Genomic DNA, 26,525 nt, shown 5'->3' with positions numbered 1-26,525 from the left:
CGTTCTGCAACAATGTGCAGAGCAACTCAAGGCAGCCAGAACCTCAAGGAACCCAAACTGAAATTAAGGAGTCGAGAACAATGGGGCAGATGACTCAGTTTGGTTGTCAACCGAAATCAGGCGAAAAGTTTCCCCATTTCAAGACTTGGGGGTGAAATGAGCGTAAAGATTTTTAGTGTGGGAAATCTTGCGAAAGATATCTAAGGTTGTAACTGTGTAAAACAGGTCACCAACATTTCATATTGTCAAATATGATAAGAACATAGTTAGCAACTACCTTGGAGAAGAATGTTCTACAGCTTGTAAAGTATAAATTACTCTTAAGAACTTTTACTACAATAATGCAAATGACCAGGAATGTGGGGCTGCTATTCTTTTTTATGTATTGCAAATTGTTTGAAAATTCTTTTGGAATTTTTAAAAAATATTCCTTGCTCCCCAATTATCCTCGAGCTTATTAATATCACATTTTCACTCACTTAAACACCTCAAAAGCTATGCATTTATGCACCTTTGCTGGCATTTAAAACTGGTGCAGCTTGAGGCGCATTCAGTGCCTGCATAATAATCATGCTCACATATCACAGTCGTCCTCATCATCATCATTTTCAGCGTCATCATAATCATGGTCGTGATGAAAAAGCCCAAGTTCCGAGCCCAATGAACTTTCTGAAGCGCAACGAAACGTTCGCTGGCCAAATGCAAAAAGCCAAAGGACGCGCTCGGCAACAAAAAAAGAAACCAAAAGTACACCTGTGCCACAGAAAAAATAATAAAAAAAATAAAAATAAAATAAAAGACACAAGAGCGGGGCAAAAAATGGCGAAAAAAGGCAAGAAAATGACAACGGCGTTGAAGGCAACTGAAATACGCTTACGCGATGGTGTGAGTGCGCCTCGCCGGAGTGTGAGTGTGTGTGAGAGGCTTTACAAAGCCAAAACCAACTTGGCAGCATAACTTACAAGCCAAAAAAAAAGAAAAACGAGAAAAAATAACAACAACAGCAGCAGCAGCGGCAATAAAAAGCCAGAAGTGAGTGTCCTTTAGCTCATTTTTTTGCTGTTCGTTTTTTATTATTTTTTTTTCGCCGCTTCCTGCCTCGCTGACTTGGCCGCTCATTATATAGTCAAAGACCATAATTATGTGTTGAAGTTTGTAGATGTTTAAGGCCCGAAAGGGAAAGAGAAACAGAAAATACAATAAAAAAAATGTGGGAAAGAAAACTTTTCCACAAGGATATTTTTATAAGAAACTCAGAAACACCTCCGCCGCCTGAAACTTTACTAACATAATTTATTTTCTTACTCATTTTTACAGCTTTCGATCAAAGGATTTGATAACAACAACGGCCACAACAGCACTTTGGAAGATCTTTAAACAACTTACAAAATAAAACCCCCTTTCGGCCAACAATCAAAATTAGAAAGCCAACCAACAACAAGCATAAAATGAATTAAGCTAAAAACCCAACTTATATGAAATATAAAATATTATTACTATTAAAGCCAATAACAAGTAACGCGCTAATGTTTAATTAATTGTTAAGTCCAAAAACCCAAACAAACAAACAAACGGAAGACAAAGATTTTTAAGCCTACGCATTAAGTACAATTTACTAGACCTAAATACTTAAATTATTTTTATATCCGACGACATATTAAGAAGAAAGCAAATTCAATTGAGAAACGAAGCAAAAACCAGAGTACAAAAACTTAATCAATTTACAACAAGCCAACAAGCAAGCATCAAATATTATCAACAACAACAAACAGCAAGTAATTAAAAAAGTAAAGTACATACAACAACAACAAAAACAAAAACAACAACAACAACGCATACAAAATACAAATTTTACAAATTACAAATTTACAAAGATTTTTAAATTAAAAATTAAAATCAAATAACAAAATATCAAAATACAAATATAAAAATACAAATTTTTGCCTAGCTGCCGTTTTACAAACAAACAAAAGAATAAAGTACAAAACAACCAACAACAAATCTTAAACAATTTTTAAACAACAATTTAATAAAAGCACTTTACAAACTAACAACAAAAAAAAGGACACCATAAATAAATGAATAATCAACTTTGCATTAAGGCACGCAAAACCAGTGAGTTCAAAAAATAAACGAAATACAAATCTTGGAGTAGCTTCAACTTATATTATATAGTATACAAATATATTGTACGGATATAATCAGAGTGTTTTACACTAGCCAACAAACAAAACCAGTCAAATCGGAGACATTTTTAAAGAAGAACTACCTCAGTAAGCAGAGTAACAAACGAAAAGTGAACCGAAAAGTGTACAAAAACTAACGAATCTTAAAAACTAAATACAAAATACGAAAAACAAAATCAGTACAAAGCCCCGCAGTTCTTAAAGACAACTGCATAGCCATGCCAGTGTTTGAGCTTAAATGGCGTCTTCAATTTTAGCCCAGAGCAGCACAGGCGCTACCGTCGACAGCAGCAGTTTGGGAGCAACTGCAGTAACAGCAGCAACATCTGTGGAGTCCACCGTGTCCAGCCTGCACAACACCCACTTGAACCAGCTGAGCAGCCTCAGTCAGCACTACACCACGCCGTACCACCATCCGCATCATCATTACCAGCAGCACTATCCCCAGCAGCAACATCTCCAACAGCAGCAGCACCAGCAGCAACAACACGCCCAGCAGCAACATCAGCAGCAGCAGCAGCAACAACAGCAGCAGCAGCAGCAGCAGCAGCACTGGGACTACTATGCCAGGCAGCAGCAGCAACATCAACAGCAGCAGCAGCAACAGCAACAGCCAGCGGCCGCCACCAGCAACACCAACGGCAACGGCAACAGCAGCGGCAGCAATACCGACGGCAACAATACCACGGTTCCAGCGCCTCTGGGCAGCAGCAACAGCAGCAGCAATCATGCTAATGTTGCAACTGGTGGCAACACTGGCCAGCGGCACGGCGATGCCAATGCCAATGCCATTTCCGCCGCCTCCGCCGCAGTAGGAAATCCGGGCAATCCCAATAACTCAACCAGCAACGCCAACTCGAATTCGAACTCCAATTCCAACTCGAACGGCAGCTACACGCGTCCCTGGGAAATGGAGTCCAAGGACAATGGTCCACAACCCCAAACGCAACCACATCTGCATCTAAAGAGCGGCTTCGAACCCTTCTCCAAGCTGCCATCGTTTCAGAGCCAGTTCCATGGCTTCAATGAATTACTACCAGATGGTACACCCATGCCAGTGCCCATAGGAGCAGGAGTGCCTCCAGGTTCGGCGGCAGCAGCAGCAGCAGCAGCAGCAGGATCCTTGCCTCCTGGCTCAGTGCCGGGGTCTGTATCCGGCTCCGGAGGACCAAACTCAGTATCCGGTCCTGTAGGACCAACAGCCATGAGCTCCCTGCAAACGGTGGCCATGTCACCGGCTAGTATTTCGGTTAGCTCACCGGGCATGATGAGCGTGGGCTCACCTCTGACCCAGCTATCGAGTCTGCAGACCAGCATTACTCCACCCTCAGCGGGCAGTTTTCCGGCACCACCGCCGCCTAATGCCTTTGCCCACCATCATGCCCTCAATCCGCACCACCATCATCGGGCAGCCACTGGGTATCCCACTCCCTACGCAGAATTGCCACTCTATCCGGGTTTCACCCCGTTGGGTGTAAAGAAAGAACCGAGTTCGGGCGGCAGCGACTTTGAGATGCTGCTCAAGAAGGAGGATTTTGATCTCAGCAACAGCGGCGGAGGCGGACTGATCCACCATCCGCTGCAGCACGGCCAGCCACATCCAATACCGATGGGGATGCACACGCCTACATCTTATGATGGTAACAATAGCAACAACAGCTATCCGCAGGCGGCTGGAAGTGGGAGTGGCAGTCATACGCCGCACACCACCACTCAACCCACGCCCACGACGACCACACCGGTCAAGGTCGAAAAGCTGCTACAGTCGCCTATAGCTCGGCTCGAAGCTCGGAAAAAAGAACGCCGGAAACAGCGGCCCAACTCGCTGGAGTCCAGTGCCGAGAGTGAGGCCAGCGGCATGGACGTAGACCCCAGCAATCCTGGCCAAGTGGACGCCGTCTCCAGCACGGCCAACTTCAAGAGTCCGCTCAGTGCCCTTGGGATGGGGGATAGCAACGATGCCAATGCCAGCGGATGTGACAAGCAGGTAAGTGATCAGTTGGTGGGGTTGTTGAAGCTAAGGAATGTATCGAGATCGATCAACTTGATCTTGTTTTCGATACTTATCGATTTATCCGATATATCCCATAAACCTTCAACAACCCTACCGCTTAACGAGCGAAACGGGGCGAACTGGCAACCGCTGCGATTAACAGGACTACGGTCGTCGCCACCATCTTCCGCCACCCACACTGAACCACCCGCCAATGCCACTGCACACTGCCCCACCCACGATCACACCCACCACCCACAACCACCACCAACACCACAACCACAACCACTCCAACGACAACAACTCCTCTTCCTGCTCTCTCTTTCAGTCGAAGAAGAAGCGCAAGCGTTGCGGCGAATGCGTGGGTTGCCAGCGCAAGGACAACTGTGGGGAGTGCGCCCCCTGCCGCAATGACAAGAGCCACCAGATCTGCAAGCAGCGCCGCTGCGAGAAGCTCACCGAGAAGAAGGTAAGTCCACTCCTGGGTTTCCCATTCTCAACTCCTATCCCGCCGAAACGGTGTGGAGTATCTCACAGATTCATTCACGGGCAAGGCAAAAGTTACTCAATGAAATTGGCGGGCACAGTGGGATTTTAGGTTATTAAATGAGGATCTTTAGAAAAGCGTATATTAAATTAAGGAAAATAAGACAAACATTTCGTTTCCTATGTTCGTAAGGTACTTAAAAATATCCCTATGGTCCTGGGTTTATTCAGATCCAATCTGAGGTATCAAATATCCAATTTCCCCAAAGAATCTCCCATTTTCTAACCACTGTGCCCAAACGGGCAGCTGGGAATCGGTTGAAACTGGTTTTGGTCCTCAAAAGAGAGCCGGCGGGCAAGTCGTATCCACATGAACATTCGCATTCAAGATTCGCGGTCTTTCGCACCAGCGGTCAGTCACTCAGGATTTATGTCAGCGCAACAGATGTTCCCTGGCCAAGTGCCTCGTCCCGTCTCGTTTCTTAGGCCCCTGCGGCAGCCTTCTCTTTCTCCAGCTGCCTCGATTTAAGATTTAACTAGTAACCTACAATGAGAGGAGTGTGTGTGTGCCCAAGTGGCTGCGTACGAGGTGCACTCGAGTATCTCGGCATCTGAGTATCTGAGTATCTGGGCTGAGTGATCCGACATCCGCGCATCCTCCAGCTCCTTTTCGAAATCACTTAAGATGCCGCAGGCAGAGCGTGTCCTTTGAGCGGTCGGAAATCAGGTTGCACATGTGTGCGAGAGGTCCCCGAATCTCATCCCGGATCTCAAATTGCGCTGCATGTCGTCACTGGAATTCTGGATTGGGTGAAGTGGAGGTTTGGGAACAAGTTCAATGGCCCAAGGACCACTAAGGAGTTTCAAGTGATCCGCTGCCAAGGATATTTGTGCATCTCAATTTTCTACACACATCGTTTTTAGGAGTTTAAGTGGCTAGGTATTGTTCGGTTCTAAAGGTACTTAAGATTAATTAAAGGACCTAAAAGGAATTTAGGACATGACTACTTTTATACCATAAGTAGTTCTAACTATATAAGATAGTCATACAATAAATAGTTAATAGTTAAATGATTATCCCAATAAAATGATTAGAATTCCAAATCCAAAGAATTTTCTTGGCATGTCAGTTGTCCAAGGTCTTGTTCCCAATCTCCAAGCCCCGTCGAATAATCAGGGAGTATGTCCAATATTGACAGACGCTTCCATATTGCGGCACTATTTTCCCGGGGACTCAAAGTACAAATACAGACGTCCAAGAACAACAACAACAACAACAGCAACCAGAGCAACAAATGCCCAATATGCCACATATATATATAAAATAAGAACAACAATAAAAATAACGATAATAACGAAACGAGGCAACGAAAACAACAATAAAAGGAAAGGAAAGGAGCAGATGTTCACAAGTTACAAACGCGGCTTTTGATCGCACACTCACACACAGATACATAGACACATAACCATACAGGCAAACAAAGCGGCACACACACACACAGATACACCCAGACAGACAGAGATAAATAAATAAGCGAGTAGTGCGCAGCGTTTTGTCTCTCAGTCGCGATCAGCGGACTGCAAACAGGAAACAAAAAAAAAACTATATGGGAGTGTGCGAAAGAGAGGGGGATGTGCTGCAGAGAAAGAGATGGCAACAGTGGACAATTAAGGTTGACAGGAGCGAGGAGATCGGGCGCTATACAAAAGGCCGTCAAACGAGAAAATGGCACGCAGAGATCTCAACTATAGACCCTCCCCCCTCTTCATAACCCTCGTCTTTATAAAACCTCCTCTCCCCGCCCCGCTGTAAAACCCCCTTCACTTGAGACGACACACATAGATAAAGTTGTAAATTTCGCAGTTTCACCGAGAAAGAGCAACAGTTGACATGTCAATATGGACAGGGTATCTACAAGATACAAGATACGCGTCGCGATAGTGCAGCGCCAATTTGGAGCTATGGCTTCCCCTCGCTCCTCCACTTCCTCATGCTTCTCCTGCTCCTCCACCTTCTCCTGGACAATTGACGCTTCAGTTTTACGATATATCTTCCTTTGCTTTATCATCGCCATCCGCAACATCATTATCAGGGCTTTCATTGTCCAACTGCCTCACATGTCGACTGCGCTACTGGAACACTATGTCACTGGGTTAGGGTTTTTCGAAATCGAAAGAAGAGGTAGATTAAATCTATGAGATCTATCAAACTAAACATTTTTGACTATTATTTTATTAACTTCTTTATAATAAATAGCTTAACATTTTTGTAATATGTTCAAAAACTATTTAACCTTTCATCTTTGTCATAACATTGCTTAAGTTGAGATATTTAAATGATCAACCAACCGAATTCATCTTCCTTGTAGACCAGTGTAGTTTGAAATTACTCATGTGCTCATATATTTATGCCTTTGTCCATGGACTTTATAATGACAAGGTTTTCGCGGTTCTTTTTTTGTAGCTTGCAAGTTCTCAGCTAAAACTCACAGCTGGTGCCGTCTGTCCAACTTCTTTGGTCCGGTTTTCCATTTAATGGCGATATATTTTGAACGTGAATTATTCCATTCTTCAGTTTGCCATCGATGCCGGATCAATGCACTTTTCGGCTTATTTCTTTTTCACAAATAACTTGTACTTTAAGATGGACTCGAAGTCTGTCCCTTTCCGGCCAGCTTTCCCTCTTGAATTTTTCGTTTAATATTTTTTTGTAATTTCTTTTTTTTTTACTTTTCCAAATCAGCTGAAAAGACCTTCGGGCTTAGTCATTAACTTGGCTATTTGAATTGCTCAGCGAACTCACTCCCACTTCGTGTTTTCCATATTTTCCCCTGCCCAAAAACGAGAAGTAAGAAAAATCTCTGGACAGCCTATCTAAGAGGATATTTCCTGTGTCGCTCAATTTGTCTGGGGTACTTTTTTTCTTCTTTAAATATGCAGTTTTTCTTAGGAATTTTCTCATTAAAATTTGAACATTTTTTCTACGTTTTTTTCGCTTCCACAAATAAAAGAAAAAATCAACAAGAAAACGAGGCAAATATTGAAAGTGTCTGAGTGAAGGGAAAGTTACCGAAAGCCAACGGAATCAACCCCGAAAGTCCATTTGGAGTCTTCTAGGAGTTTGAGTGATTGACTTCATTCGGCTGTCCAAGGATGCTTCGCTACGTGCCACTCTAAGACCTGCTCCCTTTTTGCTTCTTCTGCTGGCTCTCATTTTCAATTCACATTTCGCTCCAACTTCATTGAGGCAAATGCACTGAAGTCACTAAAAACCAACATGCAGCCATAACAACTTAAAGGTTTTCGTTTCGTGCATACAAAATGCTCGGTAACATGCATATGCTCATATGAAACTCTGGCGAAACACTCGCCGTATCCTTATTCTTAGTCCTTCTTTGGGCCAGGACGAGTGCATTGCTCCTACTTGAGGCCACACACACACACTCACCTACACCATCCCAGACCAACACTCCCTGTTCGTGACATACTCTCGGCAAACACACACCAACAGATAGAGAAAGAGAGTGGGTGAAAAAGGAGAGCACTTGCCAAGGTGGCCCATGCACTGGGCGAAAATCCTGATGCTTGATTGTCTATCAAGAATATAAATATTATTAAATGGTTGAACTATAATTCGTATGCCACAAGCTATGCACACATTCAGTGTGCAGAAATTGAATATTCCACAGAATTTCCATGTTTTTGGTAAAAGTTATTTTTATCAGTGCCCGGTTTTTGGCACGTTGGCTTGCCAGCTCCTGGAAAACAGGATAATACTTATACACACACTCTCCGCTGGATACTTGAGCCACAACTGCAACGAATGGTGGCAGTGGTGGTGCGGATGATGATGATGACGTTGGCGATAATGCCCGGGATGTGCTTCATGATGAGCATGTTGTGCAATCTGATACTCGGTCGTGGTCGTGCTCCTTGGATATCCAGTTGCACTCGGGCATCCTCTTTCATCCTGCCCAGCTATCTCTTTCCCTTGGATATTACTTGGCTCCTCTTCTGTCTCAGCTTTGGCCGAAAAAAACAAAAAAAAAAATTAGGTTGGCCAAAAATTTGCTGTTGTTGTCTTTTGGTTAATTGTCGCTTGTGGCCAGGCACACGACTGCTGCCCTCTCTTTGCCTCGAATAAGTCCGTCAGTGATTCAATCATTCAATCTATAGGCAGCAATATGTGCGTTTGTCATTCGATAAGTCCCAAAAGATGCTGCCAGGCATGTCTCCCATGTACTCCCCGAAATTTCGGTTTGAGTTTGGGTTTTTCAGTTTCAGTTTGAGTTCAATGCTCTGAACTCAAATGCCGGATAAAGTTTTGTTTTAGGTTTCAGCTAAAGTACACAGAGAGAAAAACTTAATTAACTGAAAAAATAAATTTGTAATGATTTTTAAGCTCAAAAGTGTTCTTCTTCCTATAACATTTTAAATCAAAACAACCCAAGATAAATTTCTGGCAAAACATAACAATGTTTAATAAAAAAGGAATTTTAGTTTTTAAAACCAAAACCAATTTTGAAAAATCATAATTTCTCTCTGTTCCTTAGCTCGTGTCCTGAGGCCGCCTGGCCACAAAATCCTATTGAAAATTCCAGGCAGCTTCCGTTGTTTTATTTGGTCCTCGAAGGATTGCATATTCATCTGTTGCAGGGAGCAAACTCACTATTATTCGTAGACCATCTGCAGAACTCGCTCGCCTGCACATCTGTTCGCATTGTGCTCCATGGAATAGGAATAGGAATAGGAATAGGAAAAGGAATTGAAATCAGAAGTAGAAATCGAAATCCTAAGCCAGAAGAGAGTCCTGAGAGCAGGACTTAAGCCCCATTCCGTTCGAGCACACATGCACGCACGTCCATTAAAATGGCATTGATGAATGATTTTTCTGTGTATTATTTTATTTTAAGCAGCTTAGGCTTTGCGGGGATTTATGTGTGTGGCTCCTTTAATTGCCAAAATTTAAATTATAACTTTGAAAACCATAATTTTAAATTTGCATTGTTTTCAGGCTGCTTTTTTCGCTTTTGTCTCTCTTTTTTTTTTGTGATTTTAATGGGTTTTCATTGGTGAGGCTGTTTGGGCACGCAAATTGCCGCCATGACAGCCAATTAGTGGGCTTATTTTTTGATAGCCCGACAGTCGGTCTATATATGTACTCATATAGTATATATATATATGTACTTGGACTTGTACTATGTGCCATGTTCCATAAACACATAAGCTTTTATTTTGCAGCATTGAGTAATTTTTGGTTGGCCGCCTTCCCTCGTGCCCAGATTTATTTAATTTGTAATTATTGCTAATTATTTTATGCATCACAGCTTATTTGTATTTACAGTTGATTTATTTTCATTTTCTATCTTTTTTTCCTTGCAGGAACCCAAAGCCAAAACCGTACGTATACATTTTCATGTTCATGTAATTATATTTGCACTTGCAGGGGCATTAAGTAATTATTATTTAATAATTATGGGTGTATGTATTGAATTATTAATATGATTTAATCCTGGGCATAATGGGGGCTCTTAAATGACGAGCAGAGGATTTTAAAAAGCTTTCAAAGGGTAAAAACATGGGAAATATGTGAAAAACTATGAGAAATCTCTCCCAGGATCTTTAATCGAATTCAAATCTGAACATCCATAGTGTCTACCCCAATTATTAAATCTATTTTCCGCATATTTAATGCTCAATATTTTCGTTGGGCTGTTTTGCTTGCAGAATTCCTATTGTTTAGTCTGCAGATACAGATACAAATGTATCTTTTCATCTATGTACCGGTGGCTTTTGTGTGGTAGTTTCGGTGCTCTTTTTTACCAGCACAATTTTTTTGTTCTGTTGTCTCCGCATAAATTAAATAATAAAATGCTTGACTCTGTCTGTGTGTGACTGTTTGCCAGTCTGCGCAATTGAATGCTTTTGTTGCTGTATTTATGGAACCGATTTGCTGCTCATGTGGATGATGATGATGACGATGATGATGGGATGGCCGGGTTGATCTGGTGGTTCTTAGTCCGATTCACATTCTGGTGGTGGTTCTGGTTCTGCCTGATGGCAATCAGTCGAGTCGGGCTGCACACATTTATATAAATCTGCGCGCTGATCGTAAAGCGTTGTTAAATTTTAATAAATAAATGTTCACATCCTTGTTAAGTTGCCAGCAGCGCGAACATTTGCATTGATTGCACTCGCACTGGCACTGAGAGAGACAGAGGGCCAGCGGAAAGAAGCGAGAAATGCAAATTAATGTTATGTAATTACGCATGGCAAGGAACACGCTGCGTATACTTGATGGCAATTTGCATAAGGACAAGGCTGGGACAAAAAAAAGAGGGACTTTGTGAGTACTTATCCTTGTAATAGTTAAAGGACAAAAGTACCGCATTGCCAGCCATTTTGCACCTCTGCTCCTTCGGTAATGAGTGCAAAATCAGTCGTCCCCTCTTCCTCTCTCTCTCTCTCTCTCCTTTTGCATCTCTTAATGAGAGACACAAAATATCCATTCCGTAATGAGGTCCTTGGCTGTTGAAGCATTAAGGCCGGGATCCTTGGGGCTGGGCAGGTGCAATCCAGCAATTAAGCAATTTGTTGGCCGTTATTGTTTATTAATAAACAAACAACAAAGCGAGACGGCGAACTCTGGCGCTAATTGCCACAGCAACCGCTCGGGATAACAGCAGCAGGAAAGGTTCAGAGAAAGCATGTCAGTTAGAATTCAAATAGATCAAGGATATCCCAGCACATGCAGAGTCCTAGAAGCGTGGAACCCACGGAACCCTTTTTTTCTATTTTTGAAGTGCATTCTACCCGGTGACGGCCCCCTCAGAACTTTTCACTGCCCGCTGGCTCAATTTAAATATCAGCGATGCATGGCCAAAAAGGGGTTAAAGTTACACGGCAAGAAAAGAGGAGGCCTCTGTCAATTACAAACGCGTTTTGTGACTATAAACACAATCATATAAAGAGCATTGAAGCTTGGTATTTGAGTACTTCCCTCTTGTAATCCACATTTTCTTTATCAAGGATCGGTTTCCTCAAAGTACCCATAGTTTTCTCGCAGTGCACCATTTGCTGAGCATGTGTATCTGTGTGCAAGGTGCAATTGCAGTGCATTTTTCAGCTTGACCGACTCGTCGTCGTCGTCGACGTCGCTGGCAGACCCTTTTCACAGCTTATTCCTAACTGTGCGACAAACTAAGCAAATTCGCACCCCAGCTGAAAATGTGGCAGGAAAATGGTGAAGGTGTGGGGGCGGAGTCGGAGGAAACGGTTGTCATTTAGTCCAGTTTCCGAGGGGTTAAATGCAGCCATAGGCGGCCAGATACATACACACGCCTATTTGAACGAGAATACTTAACTGTAATGGCTTAGAGGGTCAGCAGGTTACAAAACTTACTAATTGCTGACGGCCTTTGGCACAGAGTGGTGGAAAAGTCAACTAAATGGGGCACTAAGCGTGGCCAGAAATTGTAAAGAGGGGAGTGTGAGAAGGATTTAACTACAATTACATAATTATGGGTTCGGATATATGTTATTATTGCAGTTTAGTTTTTAAGTTCGATATAAATTTAAGCCTTTAAGTAAACTTCCCTTCATATTTCATTGAGAAATCATATGAATCACAATTTTCTATGATCCCATTTTGCTTTTTTCAAATTTCAATATGTAACATTTCCTGGATTGCCTGCCAATTTTTCGTTTCCTGAAAGCAGGATTCCTCTTTTTCCAACAAATCCGTTTAAGTCAAGTGAATCAAGCAAAATCACAGAATTTATAAAACGTAAGGCCAAGCCCGTCCGTCGCCTTACAATTTCAATTTCCAAATGTTTCCCGGAGAAAGTTGTTGCTTGTTCTCCTTGCCTTTTCCTTTTTTGTTGTGCTTTGCTTACAAAGTGCCTATCAAGCTGTAACAACAACAGCACCAACAGCCGAAATGATTGCATTTTGACAACAAATGGGAAATGGAAAATTCTGGCATATTGTTACAACAACAAAAACAAGTATCCGAAGAAAGGAGCAAACGACGGAGAGAGCAGGCGAAACAGGGACGCACTTTCCAAATCGATTTTTGATTATTTTTGCTTATCATTCTGTTTGCTCCCGCCGCCTTTCGTTTTTCCAACTCCCCCCCCCATGGAAGAACAACAAGGAACCGCCGTAAATTCAATTTAATTTTCTTTAAATATTATTTGAGACAATTTCGCCGGCATTACAACGCAAAAAGTGGCACACCATTTTTTCGTGGCTCTGTGCGGAGTTTATTTTATCATGTTTACTTTCAATAACTTTCATATATATCCTCCATTCCATTCCCTCTGGAAAAACCTGGCAAACACAACACAAAAAACATCACCGCGATGTGGAAAACAAATTTCAGTTCGTTTGCTATTTATTTTATTTATAGCTGAGAGCCTTTTTTGCATTTGGCGGACTTTTGTTTGTCGGCGCAAATTGAAAAATATAATTGAAACAATAAATTGTTATGTTGTCGAGCACTGAAAGAGTTGCCGGGGATTATATGTATTTGTTCGTTTTCCCCGACTTGTGTTTTTTTTTTTTGCCTGCTGCGAAGGAGAACGAAAAAATCAATTTAATTTCAGGTTTTTTTTTTTTTGCCCAACTCCTGCTAACAACTAAAAGTTGGTCTCAGTTCTCTGACCAAAGTCAAGTCATTTGCCAAAGTACGAAAGTCCTGCCGCGCATAAACATCCCCTAACGTGGGGGTGGTTTGCAGTCAAGACACCAGGCGAACGAAAGAAACGCAAAAAGAAAGAATTAAAGAAATGTTTTTCAAGCAACAACAAAACGAAGGTAGAGTAAAAAACTCACAGAATCAGCGGCAGCAGCAGCAACGGCAGCGGCAGCGGCAACAACAATGAGCGGTACGTGCAACATGAATGCGCTGAAAAAATTTCACAGCACGTAGTTGGCAGTTGTAAAGAGCACGGCTAGAAATTGGGAGGTACTTTAAAGAGCGAATTCTTGGTATTCTCTAGATACTTTGATTGATGTTCTGTTGGGCAATACGGGCTGGCAGATAGCTATGTACTTTTAAGGTACTCTTGTTTCCTGTTTAGGCTCAGAAAAGTTCTCTTTGTCTTATCTGAAAATGTATCTTTGAGGGAAAACCATCTTAAGAGTGATTTTTAAATTGGAAATATTTGCGATCATCCTTTAAGAATCCTCCTTTTTTCCCCGTGCAGGACCTTAACTTGTGAGCAGGACTTTGCACTTAGCATTTCGCAGTGTGCGGATGTTCGTGTGATATCAAACAATTTAGCGCATTGCATTACAAGTTGTTGGTGCAAAAATAAAAAAAAAGTTGCGATGCAAGTTTTCTAATTGCAGTGGCGCCCCCTAAAGGATATTAGGAGTGCAGATAAGAGGGGGAGGGAGTTAAAAGCACGGCTTAACCGGGGGTTAAGTGCGGGTTAAGGGGTTGAAGGGGAGTTGGGGTGAATCTATGGGGAAATGTGGCTGGCACGCACTCATAAAGTGTTCTTGTTGCTGTAGCTGTTGCTGTTGCTGCTGGCACATCATCAGCTATGCAAACAAATACGCATAAATATGCACGCACACACCCACCCACAGCTTTATGCAAAAAATGGAAAAAAGCGGAGGAGGTTAAATAAGAGGAAGCTCGAGAAGAGGGAATATAACCAACTCAACACGCACACAGCTGCTACAATGAACGGAACATGTGCAAATACACAGGCCCACCCACACTCCGACATACATCACCTTATCCATTCTCCACTTTCTTCGCTTTTTTGCGCTCCTTTCAAGCTTTCTCCTTACGCACATTGCGTACACAACAAGAACAACAACAGTCACACTAACTAGAAGAAAAAATGGAAGAAAGAAGAAAGGAACGCACTGCAATGGCTTCTTGGCCTGAACTCGCTGAACTCTTTACCTTTCCTCACCTCTTTTTCTAGATCTTCAGGACATAAACCTATGGGTTTTACAGTGAAAAGGGTTTAAAGAGAACTGGTATAAGCACATACATAAATATTTATTTAAAGATATTAAAGAGAATTAATAATCCTGAAAAACAGATTTTATCCAAACCTGTTAAGGATATAGAACTTCTGCTTAAAGTACTTTAAAAGGATCTCTCTTCAAGGACCTCCTTCCCAATATTTTCATTGCACTCTCAATTAATCCACTCTAGAATTCCCAACATCAAACGTACATCAAAGCGGTGTTAACCCTCGAAAGCCAGCTAATTTAAGCCCACATCCTTTGTCCTTTTCCTGCACTGAAGTGTCAAGGAACCAGAATTGCACTTAATTGATATTCACTGTGGCCCAGGATGACGCACTTTTGCGCGTGAGGCACTTGCCATTTTCCCCAGCGTTTTTTCAAGTAGTTGGTATAAATATTTGCATTTCACAGGCCGCCCGCAGAGGAAAATGGAGGGGAAAAACCAGAAGTCTTGCTTCGCCTGGCACCCCAAAAAGAAAAATCTGTCAGGGAAAATAAAAGAAAAAGAAGGAAAATATAGAAAAATTACCATAGCCTTCGTTGGCATCTTGCCCCATCTGATAAACAGCCGATGTTTGCCATGTTTGAGATGCTGCGATGCATCCGCATCTCCATCTGCATCTGCTGCTGAGCTGTGCTGTGCTGTGCTGTGCTACTTTGTCGCTGTTAATTATAAAAATTTTCCATTTTCCCTCGTTTTAGCTGGCAAGTGGAGGAAATTTTCTAAGCGAGCGCTCAAAAGCATGCTACAATTTTCCCCCGTTTGCGGCAGCTTTTGTCGAGCGGTACACATCTATACATATATACTATATACACTCTGTACATAAGCACATCCATACATATATATTTTTAGACTTGTTTGAGCAAATTGCAAGCTGGCAGTTTCTGACGGCCCGGGGGTGGGGGCGGAGAGGTTTTTCACAACAAAAGTTTAAGAAAAAGAAAACTGTGCAAATAAAACTTTTTGCTTTCGCTGGCTTTCCACCCGCTGCAAAAGTCCTTGCCAAGGGTAAATGCAAAGTTCGCACACACTCTCACACATTGGGAAAGTGGCAGGCGAAAAAAGCGAAAAAGTGAAAAAAAAAACGGGGGGAGAAATGCGTGTTGGCCAAAAGGATGTTGCAGAGAAAAAATAAAAACGTAGCGAGAAAACGTTAAGAAAAAGAAAAAGTGAAGAAAATGCCAAATAAAATGGAGGAAAAGCTGGGCTTTGATTTCGCTTTTGGAGGAGCTGGGGAAAACTGAAGGTTTGCAGTTGGCAAAACGCTTCACTGCACTTGACTATTATTGAAGTTGGAGCCCAGGACCCCGGACCCCAAGTTTGTCCTTGCAAATAGAGCTGCTGGGAAACTTTTGCCTTGGGGCACTGCGAATAGCAAAGGCAACATCTTTGGCACTGCCATCCTGGCATTCTAGCATCCTGCCATCCTCTCATCCTCATCCTTGTCGTCCTTTGCATATTTTAGCGCGCGATTCGTGCCTTCGCGTTGCATTTTTTATGTGTTGGTAGGTCATTGCACGTACAAAAGCCACTTTTACTGCGCCACCAGCAACTGCAGCTGCCACTGCCATTGCTGCTGCTGTTGCTGCTGCTGCGAAACTTTGCTTCTGCTGCTGCTGCTGCCAAATTAAACAACATTTCTGCTGCCAAAGCGCGCTGTTGAATTTTATTTTCAATTTATATGCCCTGAAAGGCGCCCACGGAGTCCATAAACTCCATCAGGCAATTGGCAGGTGAGCCAGTCTGCGGGGAGAAATTAATTAATTATGCACCCGGAGGTGCGGATAGATAATTCAGATTTATACTTTATTTATAATTTATTTTGTAATTTTGAAATCAGTTAAGGTCTTGCCGATTTTTGCTGTCATTTGGTTTTGAAATCCAAAACTCTAAACTGCCAAAAAAAGGAAACAAATCCCTTACTTCATTTCTAGATTTTTCTTATAGCTCTGAATATTCAATCATACCCTTTTTCCGTATAAATTAAGTTTCAAAATCATTGTAATTAAGTATTTTAAATTAGTAGGGAGTTCAAAATCGAACCTTTCCTCCAGTTAATGCTTTTTAATGGTCATTCTTTTGGAGTGCTGGCCAAGGGAAACACGAACCGAGCTCTGCGGCTCTCTATCAAATGCAATTTGAAACGCTGTGCCACGCCCCTCATCAGCAGCACGCCCCCTCTGTCAACTCGAGCGCATTATTTGCATTTCTTGTTTGGTCCACAGTGGCTGCAAAAAGTTTCTAGCCCGCATTTTTACCAGTTCTCCGTGTTTATTTGCTGCTGTTTGAATATGCAACTGGAATGGCTTTTTAATTTGCGATTCGGGCTGGACATAAATCATTTTTGGGTTTCATGCGACGAATTAAAAATTAATGCCATATCACAGAGGCTGCCGAAAAATGTGCATTCAGCCGAAGGATAGAGAGATGGGCAATGCTCATATAAGGCATATCCTTTATTTCCAGGATAGAGGATGAATTCGCTTTTTGCACACAGCACCGGCACATTTTTATCGATTTTCCTATTGCAATGCAGGCGATGAAATTTTTGCAACCCCAAAAACGAGTCGGATTTTTTCCTTTTTTTTTCACCCCGCTCCCTGGCGATGGACCACGCACTTTTAGAAAATACCAGAAACGTTCGGAAAACTGAGAAAAATTACAGAGAAGAGAGGAAAGAGGAAAGGAGAATAGAGAGACAGAGAAGCAAGGAGTGGGAGGAGTGTAGGATGATAGTGCGTGCGTGTGCGTGTGGAACATCGGAAAAGGGCGACTAGGAAAAAATTCGCAATGAGGGTTGAAAATAAATTGCTTTTAATTTGATTTCAACTCAATTAAATCTACGAAATGGAATTTCAAATTAATTCTTTTCTCCTCGCTCGCCACACTTTTGCTCACTTTCAGTGCGAGTTCTAGCCCCGCGGCAGCACCCAGATCCATTATCCTTACTTAGTCCTGCCACCAAGTCCCAGTGCTAATGCACTTTCATTAGCACGCATCTGCAATCCCAACCAGGCCAAATATAACTAATTAAGTTCGGCTCCATTGTCCGTTTCTTGGGACATTCTCTTGGGATTTTCGGTCAGATGGCACAGCTGTCCTTGATTATTGGGCCACCTTAATGGTTGGCTTAATTGAGCAAATTTTCAATTTAAATAATAAATGGTGTATCAGTTTTGATTGAGTTGAATTAACTATTACCTCTGAATATTATAACTTAATCTCATAATAAGTCTTTGGTAAAGAACGTAATCGAATCAGTGGGCTCGACTTAACTTTATCACTTACCCTTTTATAGGAAATCTTAATTCCCTTTATTTTGCTAACAAAATTTAACTTTAAGACTTTAAAATGCAATGAGTTCTCCTTTTTAAAACGAATGTATGGTCCATACAAAGTCATCAATATCTGCCAGCAGCCGAAGTAGCTTCTATCAAGTCAGAAATCCTGTTCCTTTATCCTTGCTCACCCGTAATCCAGAGAAACCTTTGAGATCCGGCAATTGTTTCCAATTTCCATTGTTTTGCAATCCCATAAAGCCGCTCAATTAACACGGAGATTCCGATGCTGCTTCCCACAATCTTGGCGGTATTAATAAACCCAAGCCAAGGCGAATCTAAGCCCAGACCAAAACCAAAAGCCAGACCCTCGAATTGTGTCACAAGGCAAGGGCAACGGCAATGGCAACGGCAACGGCAACCAAATGCCCTTTGTTGTGATTTACCCCTTTTTATCACTCATTTGGTGGCCTGTGACTTTGGCTGATGCTTTTCCGCTTTTTCCGCTACCTCAACAAACAATGAAGCTCTCCCCTCGCCCCTTTCTGAACTTGACCTTGATAAATTTGTGAAGTGAGCTTTTTAGCACATATCAAAACGGTTACATCTCAAGGGGGCGAGCACACCGAAAACGGGGGAGAGATTGACATTGAAAATTTCGCATCTAAATTACGTGTAGCAAATCGTCGGATGACGCATCTCTACTCGCCCCCAGAGAAAGCAGATATGTAGGTATGTAACGCGTATCTGGCAGATATACCTACATACAATACATAGGGGTGGCTGCAATTACAATGCCAAATGAAACGAAACTCACCCTCATCTAAATGTACATGGCTGTATCTGTATGTATATATGGGTGTATGTGTGGGAAGTCAACCCCCAAAAAGCAGAAGGGAAAGAGAAAAGTCTGACAGCCGCAATCAAAATGGGATATAAGCCATAAAAAGCAAATCCAGCAGGCCTTGGCCCTGGTGAATCACCATCATCATCATCGTCGTCCACAATTTCTCCAGACGGAATTTTCGGCAACCTTCAAGGACGCCGAGGCTAATCAGGAAACTCTGTGGGTGGACCTCTTCGCCCACGCCATCGCCACCGCCTCCCCCACGAAAGTGATAATCAAAATAAACAGGACTCAAGGTGGCAAATGTTAGGGGGTTTTGGGAGCGACAACCTTGAAATGTTTTGCCTACGAAAATCGATTTTACTTCCTGGAGGCTGGCTGGCTGTGCCCATAAAAAGGGTTGTCCTTGACGTGGAAGTAATTAAGGATTTATTTTGGCACAGGTCAAGGTTAGAAACTGGGTGTTCTCACCTCAACTTTGGGTTGCTCTAAATATTCAAAATACCCTCAGGTTGAATGAACAGACAGACACTGAAAAAGAAACTTCAATTCAAAAAGAAAGATTAAGTTAGCTTTTCATATAAATAGTTTATATTTTAGCTTAATTAAGTTAGAAAGTGAAAACCTTTCTATGAGTAGCGTCATAAAATCTGATAGAAAATACCATTTTCCTACTTCAACTTTCATTTTCCCACAGTGTCTGCCCAAAGTGGAGCTGCTGAAGGGTTCGATGTAGGGGCTATATAATACATCAGCCTCGACAAAGGGTTGCCAAAACTCAGGGACGCACATAAACCAAACTTTTTATGGCTCATTAGGAGGGGTAGAAAATGTCGAGGGGTTGTAGCTGTTGTTGTTGTTGTTGTTGTGGTTATTCTCCAGTGGATTCCCCCCAAAAATGTTGTGTCATAAAAAAGTGAACCCTCCCCGCTGGCTCTGCCTCGACGTTGGGATCCAGAGATCCTACCACAAAGCCAATTGGCCTAGGTCAGTGCTCGGTTTTTGGCCCATTTGTGCGGTGTGCGTGTGGCCTTTTTGCGGTTAACTCAAATTCGAATTGGGGGCTACCTGTTGCTCGGCTCCCGTTGTTACGAGAACCACAGGACCAGGGACTGCACACCACCGCCCCTTTGTCCAGGTTAACAACAGCAAGTGAAGCACCGTCGGGCTTTTTGAGCAGCTCATTATGGCATCGCAGCAGCTGCCACCTGCCTGCCTTTTAATAAAAACTAATAGCCCCAATTAAGTCGACATGCGTTTTGTGCTTTTTCATTGTTGGCGCTAATAAAGTCAAGTCAACTCAACTCAGAAAAAGTATTGAAAAAAAAACAGAACACGATGCAGTTAATGGAAAAAGGCCAGCCACCAGGCACCAGGAACCTTTCAACAGGAAGCTACGAAAAAATTGATTTAAAGAAGGTTTCGTTGCGGGGCTCATAAACTGTCATCGATTTTTTTGGCGAGGAAATGACGAAGCTTTCATCACAGGATTTTATGCATGTGTATATGTATTTCACAGTCTGCAGGGTTGTTTTATTTTCTGTGTATGGGTGTCTGTGTGTGTGTTTGTGTTTTCTGGGTTGCCTACTTTTGGCCCTACTTTTATAGGTCGTTGGCCTTGTTTTTACGGCTTTTTGGGGGCTTCTTAAAGTCGATTGTTTGTGTTTTTCTTTTGGGTTTTGGATTTGATGGAATGTTTTTGTAGCTTGAATTAGGAGGAATTTATAGACTTAAGTCGCTTAATAAGTAATTTTTTTGATGTTTCGATTAATTTTTGCTTAACATGTTATTATGAGGGCTTTAATCAGAGCCTGAGTTCTTAAGCAAGAACCTTAGTGAAAATGTATTAATTGATTGATTTACTTTTTTAACAATTATATCAAACAACGCAAATTGATTAAGATTTATATCTTAATCCTGCCAGCATAAAACTCCATGCCCGTATAATTAAGTTCTTAAATAAAAACCTTGAAGAACTTTCTTGAAAAAATCTGCTTAACAATGTGAAATTCTGTTTTTTACAAACAATTATAGACATCGAAGCCCTCAAGTACAATCAATATATAAGATATCCGGATCCAAATTGATTGCCACTTTAAAACTCACAGTCACCTTTAAAGTATTCCCTCGCATTTTCAACATGAAATCTCAAACACAACTGTACCAAGTCCGCTCTCCACATAACATTGTCGTATCGGTTTCACCCGAAAACACCTCAAGATCTCGGGAAGCCTGCAACTAAATTTAGACGCCATCGAGAGCAACCCCAACTCGCAGTAATCCCAGATCTCAGATCCCAGACTCCAGTCCCCAGTCTCCAGCCTCCAGTCCCAGTGACATCGTCTCCGTCCTCCATTTTCAATCTTGTGGCAGGCAGGCAGTCTTTTCATCATTGGGGGGCTGCACTGGCACGCTCTCAACTGCGACTGTGAATGCAACTGTGTGACTTTTACTTCGGCTCTGCATTAAAATAATTGCTTCCGAAATGACAACTGCTGCTAAAATTGAAAAGTGCCCTGTACGCAGACGCATTTCGTTCCCAGTTCCCCGATTCCCCTATCCACCGATCCAACATATCCCCAGCTCCCTGATCTCCCCCCAAAAAGGTTGACGTTCTGGCAACATGTGTGCGCGCCTGCGCGTGCCAACAATGTAAATGCAGCCTGGCGATGGAAATGGCCATGGTACATGGCAAATGGTTTGGGGTTGATTTGGGGAGAAGCACTGAAAGAAAAACTTAAACCAATTATGATGTTCACAGGAATATATTCACAAGTATTTGATAGAATGTTGCTATGCCTAAAGTCGGCGAGACATGACTGGAAACAGCTTGTACCTGTACATCTCTTAAACTCCAATATATACAATCCCAAGATTAGATAAAGCAATAGATTTCTCTCAGTGTCTATGATGGCGTTGCTTATTCACCGTTAAGATGCAGCGGCTGTCAATCAGCCACCGAAAAGACCCAGACAAGGGCATTCCACAGGCACTCCTGCGAAGCTGTCTGGATCCGATTTGGATCCATATGTCGCCTCCTCCATTCCCTCTTCCATGCACTTTCCGATCTATTTTCGTCCAGCTGGAGGAGCTGGGCACGCCTGCGCACACACTCAAAAGTACATCCATAATTTCCATTTTCAATTTTAGTTTTCCAACTTTACCGTTCATTTCTTCACTTTCCCAGCACTTTGCCTAATGGTTCTTCTGAGACCCGATCGCGTCTCAGGCTCTCTTTTTCCACGGCTCTGATATTTATGGCCCTGGGCCGGAAATAGACTTGGAATTTGGTCCAACAGCCGGTTCATGCTTATTGGAATTATCTATGGTTTCCATATCCATATGTTCTTTGTACACCAAAAGTAATTTAATATGCCAGCCGATTCCTTTAGAGGTTAAATGTCATTATTCGTCCACATAGTTTTGAATCTGTGAGAGCATAAAATTGATTTTGGGGAAGAATTATGGGGATCCTGTTTTGAATGCTTCACAGAAATAGGGATCTTTGATTTATTAAGTACAGAGGAAGTGGATTTATTCTTTAACGTTATATTTTTGAACACATCTAGTGCAAAGGATCTCGGAGATATTTATTTTTAACTCCTACTAATATGAGTTTTAGTTAATGTCTTTGTTTAGCTGTTGCTGGTTCTTGGTTCATGTCATAGCTAATATACCTGATATTGCGATTTTCCTTATTAAACCACTAAATTGTACACCTCAAAAACTATCACAATTTGTTTTTGTGATAAATTTTTAACGAAATTTCCTAACATGCCCTTTTGGTTTACCCTCTGGAAATGTAAAAATCTCTATTAGTGTGGAAAACATACATTTCATATGAATTTTGTATGAACATCCATAATATGCACAAGCCCTGCTTATATTGGTAGATTCTTATTTTCTAAATTTCTGTATTTCATATTGTCAAAACTGGCCTAAATGGTGAAACAAAATTTTAAAATCTTTCCCTGTTCCGAATTCCATTGTTCCACTTCAAAAATGTAATGTACATCGTATACTTTGTTAATTTTACTTTACATTTGAACGCCATCTAGCCTTTACAAAAAGTTCCTTTGTTGTCCGCCAGCTGGCGACATAAATGGAAAACAATGGTTTGTGTCTGAATAATAATACAAAAGAGTAATGTAGAATACCTTAGGTAGACAAAACTTACAATTTGTATATTTCATCTATGTAAAAAAAGTTTCAAGGATGAACCGCAGCCAACTTTAGTTTTCGTATGCGAGCTTAGTTTGAAAGCTCATAAAAATATATTTTTATTTTATTTTATATTTTTTTAAAAGTCATTTTACATTAACCTTTTTTTTTATAGATTTTAGGACTCCAGAAAAAGGTATCTGAAGTAGTTTTCCAAAATGTATTTAAGATTTATTATAACATTACTTCTCAAATATACGATAAATTATTATATATATCTTTATACCTTTCCAGATCATCTTCGGAGCCGATGGTCAGCCCGTTCGACCCGATTCGAAACGCGGCCGGGGCAAAGGAAAGTCCTCCGGTGCCGGCAATGGATCAGTTAATGCCACAGGTATCGCCGCCGGCAATGGAACACCAACAACTGGGGTAAGTGACGTCAACGCAGCACCTTTATTGCCCAACCAAAAAGCCACCTCTCCGCATTTTATTCATGGGAACTAATTAAGTCACGCGACGACACTCGCAGACAGACTGTCTGCGGTCGAGGGATTGCCCAGGCCCAGGTCCCATACTCCGCAGTTCAAACTCCAAGCCAGACCCACATCCACATCCACATCCAGACCCTCAAACCCCAGATTCCAGATACCCAGACCCCTTCACGGGCCACCAGTCTTTTTTCGCGGCATGCCACAGCAACGTTTTCCACGTCATCACGCCCGTCGCCACTTGCTTTGTTTGTTCAGGCTAATGCACTGAAAAAAATCTTTGAAGCTTTTAATAATGATTTCTAAATATATTTATAAGATTTAAGTTCTGATAATATACATAAAATGGGAGGTCAATTTAGTAACTGAAGCTTAAAATAAAAATATCTTTATTTTTAAGTCCCAACATAATTATTCTCCGTGCAGAGTAGTCATAGCAACCAGCGTCGGGCGGCTTCCCCGAAAGGCAATCCCTGTCCCAGACCAAGACCCAGACCCAAACCCAGTCAAAGTCGCACTTCCAGCCCCGGCACCAGACAATCCCCGACATCCCAGACATAATCTCCGCCGCAGGCAACCGACCGCACGTAGCTGGGGGTCACCACCATAAAAACCTGGCAGAGGAATGGAGAAAAAATAACAGACGAACGGGGGCAGACAAAGTTGTGCCGCCGTGTTGACTTGCTCAAAGGCGAGCTTGTGCCACTTGTGCTGTGGATGGTAGATGTTGGCTGGTGGATGTGGATGTGGCAGCCACAAGCCGCACGTAGCAGCCAGAAACCAGAGGCAAAAGACCCAGGAGCCAAGGGCCCAGAGCAAAGAGCAGCCCGCAGCCCAGAGGATAGCTACCCAGCTACTTATTGTTGCCTCGACGTGGGTCTTCGCCTTTCGCCCGTCTCCGCATCCGTTGCTCGGGGAAACTCTCCATGGTACTCACTCACATTGCCTTTCTTGGGGAAACCCGGAAAAACGCCACTGGCTGCCAGTGACTTTGACCTTTGACGGTACGGAACGGATCGGTCGGGGGATTTCCCTTTCAGCAGCTCACGCAACAGCTCCTCGGTGTCAGTCCTCCAGTCGTTGCGATTTCAAGGTCGGCAACGTCGTAAAAACATGACACAAGCTAATACAGTGAATGAATGTTACTTAATACAGTGAATGCTAGTCACAAGGGTCTTGAGGTTTGGCGAAAATGACGGCATTTGAATGCGGGACACCCTTCTGGTGTGGCGCCCAAAAATGGAGGATACATTGGCAATAAAATCATACACGGCTAGAGTTAACGTAGAAGAAAGAAGTAAAGTGGCTTTTCTAATATCCCAATGAAGAAAATCGTATAAATTTAAATGAGGATTACTTTGGAAAATTTACGACAGCAGAAGGTTCATTAATATTTAATGGTATATTCCCCGCTACCTTAAAGCTCAAATTTCCGTGATGAGTTTTACTCTTTCCGCACACCGTGTTACCCCTGTGACAGCCCGTCTAGCCAGCTCATCACTCACGTCATTTTATGCAGAATGGGAGTGGAGTAAACCTTCCCCATCAGCCATCAGTCTAAGCCAACGATTTGTTTGGCAAGTGGCTTGTGGCAACATCTGCGTCTGGAGGCGACGCTCCTCCAATGAAGCGTTGATTATGTCGTCACAGCGACTGCGACTGCGACTTCGAGACTCCCCGCGGTGGCACACACATACAAACATAGAAGCCCATAAAAAGGCAGCCAGACATCCTCTCATCCAGCTGAATCCGCATCACGTGTGGCTCCGCTGGCCATAAAATCAGCTAGACGGCAACAGGTTGTCCTGGTCCTTGGCTGCGAATTTGCCAAGTTGAGTTGGTAAGAGAGGGGGGAAACCACTAGAAAATTTCCTCAAGTTTTGCGGCAGCCCTCTGTCTTTTGCTCTTCATTTTCCCCCGCTGAGTGCAACACTTGCAAAGTTTTCCTTTGGCAAATTCTCCAAAGGGGGAAAGTGAAGTGAAGTTTTTGGTGGCCCAGTGACACGGACACAGAAACAGAAACACGGCTACTACTTCATTTTCATTTTTTTTCTACTGCTACTGTTGCTGTTGCTGCCACCGAATTCAGGTCGCGTTGCATTTGCCTGGAAATCCTCCTGCCGCGTCCACCTTTTCCACCCACCCAACGACCTTTCACCGTGCACACGATGGGGACAAAAAAGAAATAACAGAGGGAGTCGCCGGCAAAGGCAAATCCATTGGCAGCACACGGGGCATTGGGATTTGGCCAAGGACGAGCCCGGAAAGCTGCAGCATTTCCATGGTCAGGGGCATTGGCACTGTACTCCTGCCCGAAGCCCCATTCCACGAAACTCTTTTGGCGGCACGCTTTGACGCTTGCAACGCGGACCAGGGCATCGCATCCTACATTGAGCAAAATGTTGGGTACTTTTAGGCCATAAAAATATGTTTAAATCAATTTCCCTAATTTGTGTCACAGATATCTGTCTAAGCCAGTTGCTTAAAACCCATAAACATCATTTAATATTCCTTATAACCTTCGTAGAAACTTCAATTAGATCCAATAAAAATCAATTATTTTTTTCCCGTGCAACTGTTGGCCTTCATGTTCATGTTTGCATGCAGTTACCAACATTTTTGGCCAGGCAGTCAGCCAGTTAGCCATTGTTCAGTCCAGCCGGGTCGCGGATTGGGTCGCATTGGGTTGAAATGGAGCCGCGCCATTGAGTTGAGTCGGGTTTTTGGCTTTGATGGCCTCCAGCTCCACCAGTCGGCGTTTCAGGGTCGCCATGTCGGCTCTGTCCTTTTGGCCAATGGCAACATCAGCGCCAGCGACTTGTTGCACTTCCCACACTCCCCACGGTTTTTAACCAGGTCTTTATCCTCTCCCATCTGGCTGCCAATCTGCATATACATGGGCTTATGCGGAATGCGGCTGGAGTTTGTCATCGCGGACAATGAGGACAGCACTGTGCTGCAGGAAATGGGTTTCTTTTGGATATATAATCCATTAGGATTATCAGCAGTATCTTTCAGTTAAGACATGAAGTACAATGACTCAATCAATCAACTAAATGTAAGAAAACTATTTGAAATCTCAATTCCAA

The 26,525-nt window shown here is 42.6% G+C and overlaps 1 protein-coding gene across 4 annotated transcripts in view; it reads left to right on the top strand.

Moving 5' to 3' along the window:
• The first annotated feature begins 1,999 nt into the window (after positions 1–1,999).
• LOC108107713 (DNA N6-methyl adenine demethylase) overlaps positions 2,000–26,525 on the top strand; it is an 88,149-nt gene continuing 63,623 nt past the window's right edge. For 2 of the 4 annotated variants that reach the window (XM_017215320.2, XM_017215319.2), the window contains exons 1-4: positions 2,000–4,173; positions 4,508–4,648; positions 10,048–10,065; positions 23,240–23,377. In XM_017215320.2, the coding sequence (XP_017070809.1) occupies positions 2,425–4,173; positions 4,508–4,648; positions 10,048–10,065; positions 23,240–23,377 (2,046 nt within the window). In that variant the 5' untranslated portion in view covers positions 2,000–2,424. The remainder of the gene's footprint in view (positions 4,174–4,507; positions 4,649–10,047; positions 10,066–23,239; positions 23,378–26,525) is intronic. The other 2 variants (XM_017215322.2, XM_017215321.2) reach the window with 1 other exon arrangement.

The sequence above is a fragment of the Drosophila eugracilis genome, unplaced genomic scaffold, assembly GCF_018153835.1.
Source record: "Drosophila eugracilis isolate 14026-0451.02 unplaced genomic scaffold, ASM1815383v1 contig_2088, whole genome shotgun sequence".
Classification (NCBI taxonomy): Eukaryota; Metazoa; Arthropoda; class Insecta; order Diptera; family Drosophilidae; genus Drosophila; species Drosophila eugracilis.
The sequence above is the reverse complement of the archived record's forward strand: the minus strand, read 5'-3'. Positions and strand labels throughout refer to the sequence as shown.